General features: G+C 43.1%; 1 protein-coding gene across 2 annotated transcripts; it reads right to left on the minus strand.

Annotated features, from left to right (window-relative positions):
- Positions 1 to 6,771: 6,771 nt before the first annotated feature.
- LOC138957639 (uncharacterized) lies at positions 6,772 to 13,789 on the minus strand. 2 transcript variants are annotated; one of them, XR_011453111.1, is made up of 2 exons: positions 7,393 to 13,789; positions 6,772 to 7,123 (listed from the first exon to the last, which is right to left on the minus strand). XR_011453111.1 is itself a non-coding variant. In XM_070328719.1 (2 exons), the coding sequence occupies exon 2, from the start codon at positions 11,694 to 11,696 to the stop codon at positions 8,001 to 8,003; it is 3,696 nt and encodes a 1,231-aa protein (XP_070184820.1). In that variant the 5' UTR covers positions 11,697 to 13,111; positions 13,381 to 13,789; the 3' UTR covers positions 6,772 to 8,000. The 2 variants fall into 2 exon arrangements, 1 of the variants encoding a protein (XP_070184820.1); XM_070328719.1 differs by having other exon boundaries at positions 6,772 to 13,111; positions 13,381 to 13,789.
- Positions 13,790 to 14,276: the final 487 nt, after the last annotated feature.

Here is a 14,276-nt window from a genome sequence, read left to right on the forward strand (position 1 = left end):
GGGGGGGGGGGGGGGGGGGGACAATAGATCCTGGCTTTATTGTGGCTACTTTCCAGGACTCTGGGTATTTTGTGAATAGATAAAAGCGTTGTGAGCAAGGAGAGAGGGGGGGGGGGGGGCGGATGGTTAGCAGCTGTGGCTATGTGCTATGCCGCTAATCATACATAACCATCAATATAATATAGTTAAATATACACACGCAAAGCAAACACTTTCGGCCGTCTCGAATCTTCGATCGGCGTTTTAACTCAGTGAAAATAAAAAGTGAGGGGGGGGGGGGGGGGTTATGCGCAAACAGGGCAAGAAGAAAGAGAAAAATAGTAATTAATCCTCGCTCCTGCAAGTTGTGCAAATCATGTATCACTATATACCCACTAAACAAATCATGTATCACTATATACCCACTAAACAAATCATGTATCACTATATACCCACTAAACAAATCATGTATCACTATATACCCACTAAACAAATCATGTATCACTATATACCCACTAAACAAATCATGTATCACTATATACCCACTAAACAAATCATGTATCACTATATACCCACTAAACGGTGTCCACCGTTCCCATCTGTCATCGGCCAGCTCGCGGAAGATAAACAGTGAGTATTAAAGCCGGAAAGCGGGAGGGGGGGGGGGATTGCAATTTGCAAGTCAGTTTTGTAAATCATGCACACCGATGAGACCGACAAAACAAACATTTGCGTTCGTCTTCATCGTTATCATCATCATCATCAATCATCATCATCATCATCATCATCATCATCATCATCAATCATCATCATCATCATCAATCATCATCATCATCAATCATCATCATCATCATCAATCATCATCATCATCATCATCATCATCATCATCATCATCATCATCAATCATCATCAAAGCTGATCATAAAAAGTAGAGGGGGATAGTGCGTGGAAAGGCAAAGGATGAGTGAGGGGGGGGGGGCAAAATGGCAATTAATTCTCGCTGATGCCAGCTTTGCGAATCATGCATAACCATACACACACACACACACACACATAAAAACAACCAGTTTTACCCGTCTGCATCAGTTTTCGATCGGCCAATAAAATACAAGGCGCACAGTGAAGGTAAGCTTATTGCCGATTCCCTCCGGCGTGGTCGAGTTTGGCGATGGTTAGGGAGGCATGGGTGGAGGAGGAGGGGGGTGGTGAGAGGGAATGGGTGGGAGGGGGGGGTGGTGAGAGACAAGGTGGATGAGTAAGAGGGTGATTGATGATAATTAGTTTTAACGTCCTCTTAGAACCAATTGGTATATCTTGGGACAGGTAGAGTTGATATGCTTTATGGGGGGACAGGACACTGGACAGACATGCAAACAGAGAACACATAATTATGATCGTGTTATAGATCTGGAAGTCTGTTGTTGCGATATTTCAAATTGGGGATGGAAGTAAAGATTTTGTTGGGGTTGTTGCCATAGTGTACGCGAAATATAGTTGGAGTGGAGCGGTTTTGTAGGCTTATTTGCTTTTTATTTATGTACAATATTTTTCAGACTTTTGGATAATGCCAAAATAATGTAATAAAGAACTGGCTGAATAGGTAAATAAATAGGTAACTAGAAACATAAAAAGAATTATTAGCCAAATAAGAATATTAAATATAACTTGCTAAAATAATACATCAGAATGGGGAACTTAAGTTCATGTAGGAGGGCGGTGTATGTGATTTAGTCTTGTTTGAATAGAGCTATATGATAGGTGTTGTAGGCGCTTTGGTTGTTGGGCGTGGGGGGGGGGGGGGGGTCGGTGGGAGAGAGGGTTGAGGGGTGGGAAGGAGGAGAGGGGATGAAGTTTTCAAAACAGATGTCCTATTTCAGCCTTATGTATTGAGAGACACAGGGTGTATGCTGGCTTCCATTGAAGGGTGCAATGTTTATCTAAAAACTCATGGGGTTTCAGTTTGTGTTCGGTGAGTAAGAGGGGTGTTAATAAGGGGAGGGTGAATGTTTTTAGAGGGAAGAGTTCGAGACGCGTGATGACCGGGGAATCGGAAGAGGGGGGGGGGGGGGGGGGGGGGGTTAGAGGGTGGGGGATGTTATTTTGCTGTATTTTTAGGACCTGGTCGATATTTACCAATCTAACCTCGCGGCACAGACGTCGCCTGGCACGTCGCCCAGTGGGGTTTCTGTTCACAGAAGACGCACTAGAAGACTGACAAAAGTTTAATACGCAATACGCCACAAAAGCCATTCAGGTAGGTCAGTGTCCCGGTGTGCACGTAGGAACAACATTCAATATTCGAACACGCATGTATGCCACTTCTCCACTGACACTCACTGAAGCGTGGCGGTAGTGATAGCGTGAGTGACAAGTTAATGGCGCAGTATAATGCGGTGCCGCTGGAAGGAAGCCAGTTATGAAGGCAGTGGCACCAGCCCTTGACATTTCAAGAACTAACGACCCCAAAAAAGGTCAAGTTCAATGTCAAACTTAAACGTCACACACACACACACACACACACACACACACACACACAATCGTATTTTAACAAAAATCACACGAAGCACATGTACATCTGGGCCTAATCATAAGTATTATATCGGTGAATATGCTCCTACAGCTAGGCTTCTTAAATCATGACTGCAAAGGCGTCAAACAAAACACTTCGAACAAATAATCACCGAATATAATAATTTGTCCAAGAAAATCAGCCAGAAGACAAGCGAGGAAACTGTTCACTGTGAGAAAACTGCATCTTAAAAGCTTACACTTGTTAAAAGGTCAGCAATTTTGTGTGTGTAGTCTAAGTAAGAATTTATTCAGAAATGTCCAATACCAAAAACTGTATTAAAAGAATCATAAAAAGTAAAACACACAAAGAGTGCTCTTACATGGACACACAAAATGTTGGCATTTTTTTAATTTCACAATAATAATACAAAAACGTAGTTATAAACATAAAGTGCGTGGTATTTAGCATTTTGCTCTGCAATTGTGTTCATGACATATTTTCACACAGGTATTAACTGCAACCCGCCTGGCTGATAGTGATACTGCAAAGTAATGTATATTTTTTCACAATTATGACTGGTCCCACAAAACTGATTATATGAGCAAAATCATCAGAGAGAAGCTGTGAATTCATCCAACATCTTTAAAGACACACACCTTCCCGTAAAAACGCACCATCTCATTCGTGGCCAGGCGTTTACATGGGATCAGACCATCCCTCCACTTGGTCACAAAACACAAATCATCATCCTGACTGCTTGCTGTGGTGAGTGGGAATGTTTGTGTGGGAATTAATTAATGACTGAATTAATTATTTCAAAATGTGCACAAAGTGCACCCAAGGTGTTTAATTGGTGGTATGTGACAAAAATCAGTACAAGTCTTATCCCATGTAGAAGCCTGGCAAGACCTGAGACAACGAAGGAGTGTGCCTTTAATTTACATGTGTATCGTACATCATTAACGCGGCATACGTGTGCTCGTATCTAGGCGAATGATCGATATTCCCTCTATTACGCAGTGTTAATTTTGTTTATGTTCCTTTTACAGAACTTGAACGCACACACACAAAAGTTAAAATCAATACCAGAATACTGGTTATTCTTGTTGTTGTATTTTATTCAAATTGTTATATTTCAAATGAACTATTATACTCTGTTGACTGGGCTGTTCCAAAATTGGAAGGATTCTAGCAACACTCAAAGGCGATTCGAAAATACTCCTGCACAGAAATAGACGTCCAAAAATGCTAGCAGCTGTGGCAAGTGTCAAAGAAGAACTCCAAAAATTAGAAAAATTAAATAAAGAAAGACACGCATGTCCCATTTAAACAGCATTTAGAATGCACAACTCGTGGGCATCTAATACCTTGCGGCCCGTTTTTGCCCTTTGCCAGATGTTCGTATTGTCCTTTGTTCAGTTTCGCCTTCTTCTGCCCCGTGTTCAATCACAATCACCATATGGTCGCGCCATGTTTAGACCCTTCTGTGGGCGGGGATGTAGCTCAGTCGGTAGCGCGCTGGCCGATTTGTATCCAGTTGGCCGCTGTCAGCGTGAGTTCGTCCCCACGTTCGGCGAGAGATTTGTGTGCAGACTCTCCTCGGTGTCCGAACACCCCCGTGTGTACACGCAAGCACAAGACCAAGTGCGCACGAAAAAATCCTATAATCCATGTCAGAGTTCGGTGGGTTATAGAAACACGAAAATACCCAGCATGCTTCCTCCGAAAACGGCGTATGGCTGCCTAAATACTTACTTACTTACTGCCTTTCACGCCTGGTGGCGTGTAGGGCAGCTGCCTAAATGGCGGGGTAAAAAACGGTCATTCACGTAAAATTCCACTCGTGCAAAAAAACACACGAGTGTACGTGGGAGTTTCAGCCCACGAACGCAGAAGAAGAAGAAGAAGACCCTTCTGTCTTTCTCTTGCTGGGTAGTAGAACGTGGCCAAATTTCGAGTGCTGCGGCAACGCCGTGATCAAACCGTTGCTGGTGCGAAAAGGAAACAACCTTGTTGCCAAACGGTAAAAAAAAAAAAACATAGGGGGGAGGGGCGAAATAGACGTTAAAACCACTATTGAGAAGGGAGATTAGACGAGGTAAGCCTTGTTCGTCTAGCGGGGCAAACATTGCGATACAGTCAATCCAATACCGCGTACATTATTGATGACGCCTCTCTTTGCAAATGACAAACCAGATCTTGTCTAGTCATGAAAAAGTGCTGCTACAGGCTAATATCTCACTGCTTCTGCTGGTCTCGTGCAGGGGGGGGTCTGAACGGATGGTAGTGCAAGTGTTAAACCAAGGCTGTTCAAGGCAGAGATGACGACGACGACGACGACGATGATGATGATTAGGAATGTTAATCTACTAGTAAAGCAAAGAAACCAACATACTACCAATTTTTTTTTATCAAAACAATTAGAGAGAGAGAGAGAGAGAGAGAGAGAGAGAGAGAGAGAGAGAGAGAGAGAGAGAGAGAGAGAGAGAGAGAGAGAGAGAGAGAGAGAGAGAGAGATCAAATCAAATCAAATCAAATCAAATCAAATTTTATTTTTCGAGGGTTGTGGCATAAGCAATACAACGAGCTTTTTTTCAACCAGCCCTCGCCCAGAGAGGGGACTAATCTAATCACATATTTACACGGATATTCACGTAGAAAAAAAGGTAGAGAAAAACAACAACATATGAATATTTACATATTACATATTATACACAAATATATGTATAAGAGAGAGAGAGAGAAAGAGAGAGAGAGAGAAAGAGAGAGAGAGAGAGAGAGAGAGAGAGAGAGAGAGAGAGAGAGAGAGACTGTGGAGAGAGAGAGAGAGAGGGGGAGAAGAGAGAGAGCGAGAGAGAGAAAAAGGCAGAGAAAGAGAGTTTACATTTATTTTTATACGAAAATAAATCAATGGATCAACAAACAGATGGGCGGACAGATTCCTCATGGGTTTTTAAATTTTAAATTTTAAATTTTTTAATTTTTTTTTTTAAAGATTATGCAATACAATGCGCACAGCAAAAAAATAGCTACTATCACGAACATCACTCATGACCAGAAACAGATACACGTTTTTATATTTAGTCAAGTTTTGACTAAATATTTTAACATCGAGGGGGAATCGAAACGAGGGTCGTGGTGTATGTGCGTGTGTGTGTCTGTGTGTCTGTGTGTCTGTGTGTGTGTGTGTGTGTGTGTGTAGAGCGATTCAGACTAAACTACTGGACCGATCTTTATGAAATTTGACATGAGAGTTCCTGGGTATGAAATCCCCGAACGTTTTTTTCATTTTTTTGATAAATGTCTTTGATGACGTCATATCCGGCTTTTCGTGAAAGTTGAGGCGGCACTGTCACGCCCTCATTTTTCAACCAAATTGGTTGAAATTTTGGTCAAGTAATCTTCGACGAAGCCCGGGGTTCGGTATTGCATTTCAGCTTGGTGGCTTAAAAATTAATTAATGACTTTGGTCATTAAAAATCTGAAAATTGTAAAAAAAATTAAAAATTTATAAAACGATCCAAATTTACGTTTATCTTATTCTCCATCATTTGCTGATTCCAAAAACATATAAATATGTTATATTCGGATTAAAAACAAGCTCTGAAAATTAAATATATAAAAATTATTATCAAAATTATTTTTTCGAAATCAATTTAAAAACACTTTCATCTTATTGCTTGTCGGTTCCTGATTCCAAAAATATATAGATATGATATCTTTGGATTAAAAACACGCTCAGAAAGTTAAAACGAAGAAAGGTACAGAAAAGCGTGCTATCCTTCTCAGCGCAACGAATACCCCGCTCCTCTTGTCAATTCCACGGGCACTGCCTTTGCCACGGGCGGTGGAGTGACGATGCTACGAGTATACGGTCTTGCTGCGTTGCGTTGCGTTCAGTTTTATTCTGTGAGTTCGACAGCTACTTGACTAAATGTTGTATTTTCGCCTTACGCGACTTGTTGTTTTATCGATTCGTCCCTCTTCTTGAATGCATGTGTACCGCTGAAATAGCTTCTTAGGTGGGGTTGATAGCAAGTTCAGAGTTTTGAGTTTCCAGCACGACCCAGGGTGTCAAAGAAAATCGGGTACGTAAGCAAAATGATTAAACTGCAACCGGAAACTTCCCTAACATTCAACCTTTAACTTCAAATACACTCCAGTGTTGCAGTTCCACTTTTTACCTTGTGTTTTAGATACAATATCTAAGAACACACCAAAGTTATATTCAATACTTTACAACAGTCATGCTTCAAATCAATCTCGTAAAACACTGATGATTTAGATTAATGAATAAATTTATTGGTTGGTAATATTTCCGGATTCTTTAACAAACTATTTCTATTTTAGATCTAACGAATTTGCGTTCATAGTTAATTGTTCTTGCATTGACAGCTAGTTTAATGTCGAACTGGACTTATCTTAAATGGGCTGGTTAGTTACAAAGTCCGAATGTCCTGATGGAAGCCTGGATTCATATGATGACCGTAGCAGTGACGAACTTGATGAAGATTACTTGATGATGATGATAATTAGTAGACAAACTCCTTTTGCTCCTCGCTGGTGGATCACACTGGTGGCGTAGCTTGATTAGTTCACCCTTATCCCAGCGGATCCTGGACGCTCGAACCCCTGGATCAAAGGTAATACTTGTTATTAACAACGGTATCCTAGGATCAAGGTTAATTTTGATTTCTTGCCCTATCTTCATGTCGGGCGGTTCGCAGACAAACCAAGCATGGTTACTGAATAAAATACTAGATCTATATGCCGAACTAACTTGCAGCATGTACGTTTATGATTAACTTCATTAAACATTCTAAAACAAATATATGCGACATAGATGTGAGTGTATAATAGCTGTTCCTTGATGGGCGCTCGATATTACAACGACACCTTACCTCTTGATGCTCCTTTCCGGACACTACTCTACGAGTCTGTGCGGCTGCGGGTTACATCTCAGGCCTTGGGATGGTAGGTTAAGTGCCGGCGGCTTTTCATCGGTGGTTACACAGGATTCTTGTTCCCCACTTGTAGCCTCTCAGTACCCGGCAAATAGGGTGACCATAATGGTTAGCGGTTCACGTTTCCTTCCTCCAAATAACTGTTTTCATCCCACGATGCAACTCCATGAGTTACGTAAATTCGCATATTAATGACGCAGTAATGACGTTGATCCAACATGTAGATTCTCATACTAGTGACGTCATTACTTCGTCTCCAAGGTCTCGTAGACTCTTACCCTAATGGTGCAACAAAATATTTCAGTCTCGGCTAAACAAGAGTTGTTTGGAGTTGAGTCGTAACATAACCCCGGGGGGTGGACAAGCGAAATCTTATTTCGTTTCCGTTTATACGACTCAATATACAATACAATACAATACAATATACAATATGCATATATACAATTGTTTCCACATTTTGGAGTAGATCCGCATGAGCCTGTCGCGGCCAGTTTGGCCTCACTACTCCAACGGGGTGGACAAATTTTCCTTCTGGACTCTGAAACTCAGTTGATGCGACTCAAATAGTCGGCACCTAGGTTGTCCTTTCCTGGCATCTTCACCCATCGAAACTGGCCTCGTGACGTCACAAACGCGGTTTTGTCTCTGTCTTCCTCGACAATGGGTATTCCCCAGTAGCCACGCGTGAGACCTAGCTTGGAGAAGTACTTGGCTTTTCCTAAGCTTTGGAATAAATGTTGAACGTCGGTGATGGGTTCCCCATCGAACACCGTGACATCATTCAACCCACGGAGGTCCGCGCAAAAGCGGTACTTCCCTTCTTCTTTCTTTTTGACGAGAACAATGGGTGAATTGTAAGCTGAGTTGGCGGGTTCGATGACTCCTAGCTTCAACATCTCTTCGACTTCATTCTCCACCATCTTCACATACGCATGTGGAATGGGGCGTGGTCTTATATAGACCGGTTTCTTGTCTGTGACCTCGATTCGACACGTAGTCAGATTCGTGGTGAGTGGTACGTCGGTCAGATTATCTAGTCTGTCCGCGCAGATCTGTCTCGCTTCAGTTCGCTGTGACTGAGTGAGTTTCTCTGAAAAGTGCACGTGGTCTAAACCTTCTGTGCGCTTTGTCTCAAATGTTGGGATAGTCCTCTGACTGTCCAACCTGAAGATGTCGTCGTTAGTGGTTTCGTCCTCCTCTACCACTACTGAGACGATCACTTCTTCCTCTTCTTCTTCTACTACTGCAACCGGAATTGTTCCATCGGTGACAGGTTGCTCACGTTCGACGTAAGACTTGAGGAGGTTGACATGGAATACTTTTTCCTTCTTTCTTACTTGGACTTTGTAGTCGAAATCATTCAACTTCTCTAACACTTCAAATGGACCTTGCCAAGTGAGTTCCAGTTTGTTTGTTTTCAATGGCTTGAGAATCAGGACTTTCTCTCCTGGTTTTAGCGACCTTGGTTTGGCTTTACGATCGTAATATTGAGCAGATCGCACTGAGGCTTTTTTCAGGTTCTCTCGAGCAAGCAAACAGGTCTCTTCGATCCTCTCACGAAGGTTCACTACATATTCCGCAGTGGTTTTGACCTCATCTGAGACGCTCTCATCTGTCCAAATCTGTCTCAAGAGTTGCATTGGTCCTCTGACAGTACGCCCGAACAACAGTTCGAATGGCGAGAAACCTAAACTCTCTTGAGGAGTCTCGCGGTATGCGAACAGTAATGCAGAGATGAACGTATCCCATGCTTTGGGCTGTTCTATGCACATCTTTTTGAGCATGTTCTTTAACGTGCCATTCATTCTCTCGCACAAACCATTCCCAGCTGGATGAAATACCGCAGAGGTTTTCCTTTTGATGCGGAGGAGTTCAGTGACTTCCTGCATCAGAGTGCCTGTGAACTGGCTCCCGTTATCAGTCAATATTTCACTTGGGATACCGAGTCTAGTCCAAAAATCCCACAAAGCATCGGCTACTGTCTCGGCGTGGATGTCCTTCAACGCGACAGCTTCAGGGTAGCGGGTGGCAAAGTCAACCATGACGAGGATGTACCGTTTTTTGTTCTCGGACATAGGAAGAATAGGCCCGATGATATCGACTGCTACTCTTCTGAAAGCAGTCTCGAACACTGGCATCTTGCCCAATGGGACCTTCTTTGTAAGGTGTTTTGGCGCGGATCGCTGGCAAGCGTCACATGACAAGCAGTAGCGGCGGATCTCAACACCACAGCATGGCCACCAAAATTCGCGTCTAATCCTTTCGGCGGTACGACGCTGACCTTGGTGTCCTGCCATTGGATGATCATGGCCGAATGCGAGCACCTTACTACGGAACGATTTGGGAAGAATAACCTTCAAAGACTCCTCTCCTTTCCGATTGAACGTCGACTGGTACAAGATACCATTCTTTTCCACGACCCTCATGTGGCCTCTCTCTTCTCCGGTAGCAGCTTGTTTCCTGATGCTGTCTAACGAAGGATCTGTCTTCTGAGCCTCGCGTAAGTCCTTTGGAGTAAACATATCCGATGTTGGCTCCCGGCTACTTGGCTTACTCGCAGATTTGTCTCTATCATTGTCCAATTTGGACTGTGCTCTTGTATCTACGGCCCCAGCGACTGTCTCAGCGCTGTCGTGATACCAGGCAGGTTCTCTGACAGGGAAAATCGGTGTTTTCCTCCTGTCGTTCTGAGTTCCATGGAACTCCCCTATGAGCACCGGCATTATGGGATCCGCCATGACCACGACTTCTGTCTCTCCGCAGAAGAAGGGCGAATCCACATGAATGATCGCGGTCTCGCAGTACCGGACTTTACTTTTGTCCGCTAACGTGGTCCTCTTTCTCTGACCAGTCATTTTGTCGGCCGGCACAAGATGTGCGGCCACCACAATCGAGCTACAGCCCGAGTCTCTCAGGGCGGTCACTCGTTTGCCGTTGACTTTGACGTCAACTAGATCCGAAAACTTTTTTGTGGTGCAGTCTCGACACAATTTATCTAACGGGGATTTTCTTCCCTGTGTTTCGCGTCGGACATCTTCAACCGTCACAGCTCCGGCGGTGTTGCCTTTTTTCCGTAAGGGACAATCGCTCGAACGGTGTAGACCTACGCGACAATAGAAGCATAGTCCTGCTTCTCGGAGTTTTTCGCGTTCCGCCGGTGTCAAAGAAGATCTTTTACCTTGTTGAGGTGATGGTTTATGATCCTTCTCAAAACGTTTCGTTCCGTCCTGAGGAGTTCGCGTTGGTGTCGGTCTCAATTTATTTTGGCTTCTGTTCAGCTCATAATCGGACGCGAGTTTTCCCATCTCCTTGGCATTGATCGGGTTCCGGTCTTTGACATGCACGGCGAGATCGGAAGGCATTGACTGCAATGACTGCTCTCGCAGGATCAAATCGGTTAATCCTTTGACAGTTTTCTCGCACGGATCAAGCTCGATCCACTTGGTTAGGTACCGATCGAGTCTAGTGATGTGTTCTTTGTAAGTTTCCGCGGGATTACGTCTAGTATTGCGGAATTTCATGCGATATTGCTCAGCGGTGAGCTGGAATCCTTCAAATAACGCGCTCTTCACCTTTTCATAGTCATCAACATCCTCATCGTCCATTTTGGACACGATGGTACGGGCCTTACCTTTCAAGAAGTATATCAGCCGGGAGGCTTTCTTTGATTCGTCCAAATTCATATCTCTGGCATAGTGTTCAAACTGTTTGAGCCAGGATTCAACGTCATCCTTGTCATCAAGGTAAGGGATTTTGGGAATGAAACGGGGATCATGGTCATGTGAGGATTGGGAAGGATGAGCTGCGTTTTCATTCGTGTTCATCTGAACCTCGCTCTGAATGCGCAGCTCTTCTATCCTAAAGAGTCTGTCTCTCTCATTCTCTTCGAATTGGCGCTCATCTTTACGCTCTTGAGCTGCGAGTGCTAGCCTACTGGCTTCTCGCTCATGTTCACGCTCTTGAGCTGCTCGTTCTTTATTCCTCTCCCCTTGGACGAATGACTGTAGTTCCTTTCCCTCCAAACCCAACTCTTTCCCCATGGTGATCAATTCCTTGATCGAACTGACGCTGGGACTTGATGGAACGGTCTGCTCGACCTGTCCGTTCACAGGCTGAGCGGCGTGGCCGTCATCACCTAGATTGGTGATATCAATCAGATTTGCTCCTTCTGTATATTCTGGGTCTATGCCCACGGTTGACGAGAATCTGGTGTAGTGCTGATGATGTCTGGTATCAGCCATTTTAGGTAATCCCTCAAAATACAAAACTTTGGTACATCCACTCTTGGTGGTACTCTAATATGGAAGACTCTTACCCGCAGGTATTGTTCAACCTTTCAACACTGGTACAAACAATGTTACACGCGCACGTGATTTTTCCTACACCTGTCCTTCGTCTCTATCTTGAACCGAAACGACTAACTAGGACTTAGCGGTGTGTCGCTGAGTAAGTTGCCTTACAAAGCCTTATGTGATGACGACCTTCAGTCTGTCAACACACCCACAGAAGTTTTCCACACTATTAACTATCAACCCGCGGGTTATAGATAACTAATAATGTGAAGCACAACTTAGATAAGCAACACGTTTTAAATGTTACTCCGACTAGAGTTATAATTTAATCTGAACTTAAACTAAGGTCCTAGTACTATCGAGCGTCCATCCTGGTTGGAATTATAACACACTCACCGTTTTGATCAGAACTTGAGAGTATAATTCGAACCGACAGTTAGTTAGTAAACTGCCAATTTCCCGTGAAGTTGTCGAACATCAATTCTATGTCTTACCTTATGACTATGATACTGTTCGACGAACTAGATGGAAATCCTTCCACGAATTAATTTAGCAAAAACGCTGTTCGTGAACAACAGCGATCGCGAAGATTCTTTGGGCAGAATGTACCCAAATCAAACACGGAGTTATTTAAAATTTCTTCTTACAGAAATAATTTAAATATTCTACTTACCACTGTCTGGTCTGTATATGAGTGAATCCGACATGAAGCAGGAAATGATTTTGAATTTTGAAGAAAGAAAAATTGAAGAAAGATTTTTCCAGAAAATATTCTAATTTCCGTCGCTTCACGGATAATTTGACTAACTAATTTATGGGGTAAACCAGTTGTCAATGCAAGTTTTTCTTAGGTACGAACACGAGTTCAGTATAGATCTCCGGACAGAGCCCCCATTGTTGCAGTTCCACTTTTTACCTTGTGTTTTAGATACAATATCTAAGAACACACCAAAGTTATATTCAATACTTTACAACAGTCATGCTTCAAATCAATCTCGTAAAACACTGATGATTTAGATTAATGAATAAATTTATTGGTTGGTAATATTTCCGGATTCTTTAACAAACTATTTCTATTTTAGATCTAACGAATTTGCGTTCATAGTTAATTGTTCTTGCATTGACAGCTAGTTTAATGTCGAACTGGACTTATCTTAAATGGGCTGGTTAGTTACAAAGTCCGAATGTCCTGATGGAAGCCTGGATTCATATGATGACCGTAGCAGTGACGAACTTGATGAAGATTACTTGATGATGATGATAATTAGTAGACAAACTCCTTTTGCTCCTCGCTGGTGGATCACACTGGTGGCGTAGCTTGATTAGTTCACCCTTATCCCAGCGGATCCTGGACGCTCGAACCCCTGGATCAAAGGTAATACTTGTTATTAACAACGGTATCCTAGGATCAAGGTTAATTTTGATTTCTTGCCCTATCTTCATGTCGGGCGGTTCGCAGACAAACCAAGCATGGTTACTGAATAAAATACTAGATCTATATGCCGAACTAACTTGCAGCATGTACGTTTATGATTAACTTCATTAAACATTCTAAAACAAATATATGCGACATAGATGTGAGTGTATAATAGCTGTTCCTTGATGGGCGCTCGATATTACAACGACACCTTACCTCTTGATGCTCCTTTCCGGACACTACTCTACGAGTCTGTGCGGCTGCGGGTTACATCTCAGGCCTTGGGATGGTAGGTTAAGTGCCGGCGGCTTTTCATCGGTGGTTACACAGGATTCTTGTTCCCCACTTGTAGCCTCTCAGTACCCGGCAAATAGGGTGACCATAATGGTTAGCGGTTCACGTTTCCTTCCTCCAAATAACTGTTTTCATCCCACGATGCAACTCCATGAGTTACGTAAATTCGCATATTAATGACGCAGTAATGACGTTGATCCAACATGTAGATTCTCATACTAGTGACGTCATTACTTCGTCTCCAAGGTCTCGTAGACTCTTACCCTAATGGTGCAACAAAATATTTCAGTCTCGGCTAAACAAGAGTTGTTTGGAGTTGAGTCGTAACATCCAGTTTGTGTGTGTGTGTTTGCTTGCTTGTGTAAACGCGTATGTGTCTCTTTATCTGAATGTCTTTCTGTGTTTACGCCTTATCTGTTCGACTTGTTGTTGTTGTTGTTTTGGAAGAGGGCTTAGAAAATGAACAAATGTGAAATACTTTTGCCAAAGCCAACCCACAAGAGAATAGTTTTCACTCACACGTCTCTCAGTCTTTCTCTCTCTGTCTCTCTCTCTGTTTTTCTCTCTGTCTCTCTGTCTCTCTCTCTCTCTCTCTCTCTCTCTCTCTCTCTCTCTCTCTCTCTCTCTCTCTCTCTCTCTCTCTCTCTCTCTCTCTCTCTCTCTCTCTCTCTCTCTCTCTGTGCAAGCGTCGAAATCAACACTATAAAAAGCGTAAAAGGTTTTTAAACTCGACATAAAATAGGATAAGAGAAAGCTATAATCGCCAGACATGTTTGGAGACTGGGCGAGGGGCAAATAGAGCAAATGTGATGACGTCA

Source organism: Littorina saxatilis, unplaced genomic scaffold (genome assembly GCF_037325665.1).
Source record: "Littorina saxatilis isolate snail1 unplaced genomic scaffold, US_GU_Lsax_2.0 scaffold_2512, whole genome shotgun sequence".
NCBI classification, from domain to species: domain Eukaryota; kingdom Metazoa; phylum Mollusca; class Gastropoda; order Littorinimorpha; family Littorinidae; genus Littorina; species Littorina saxatilis.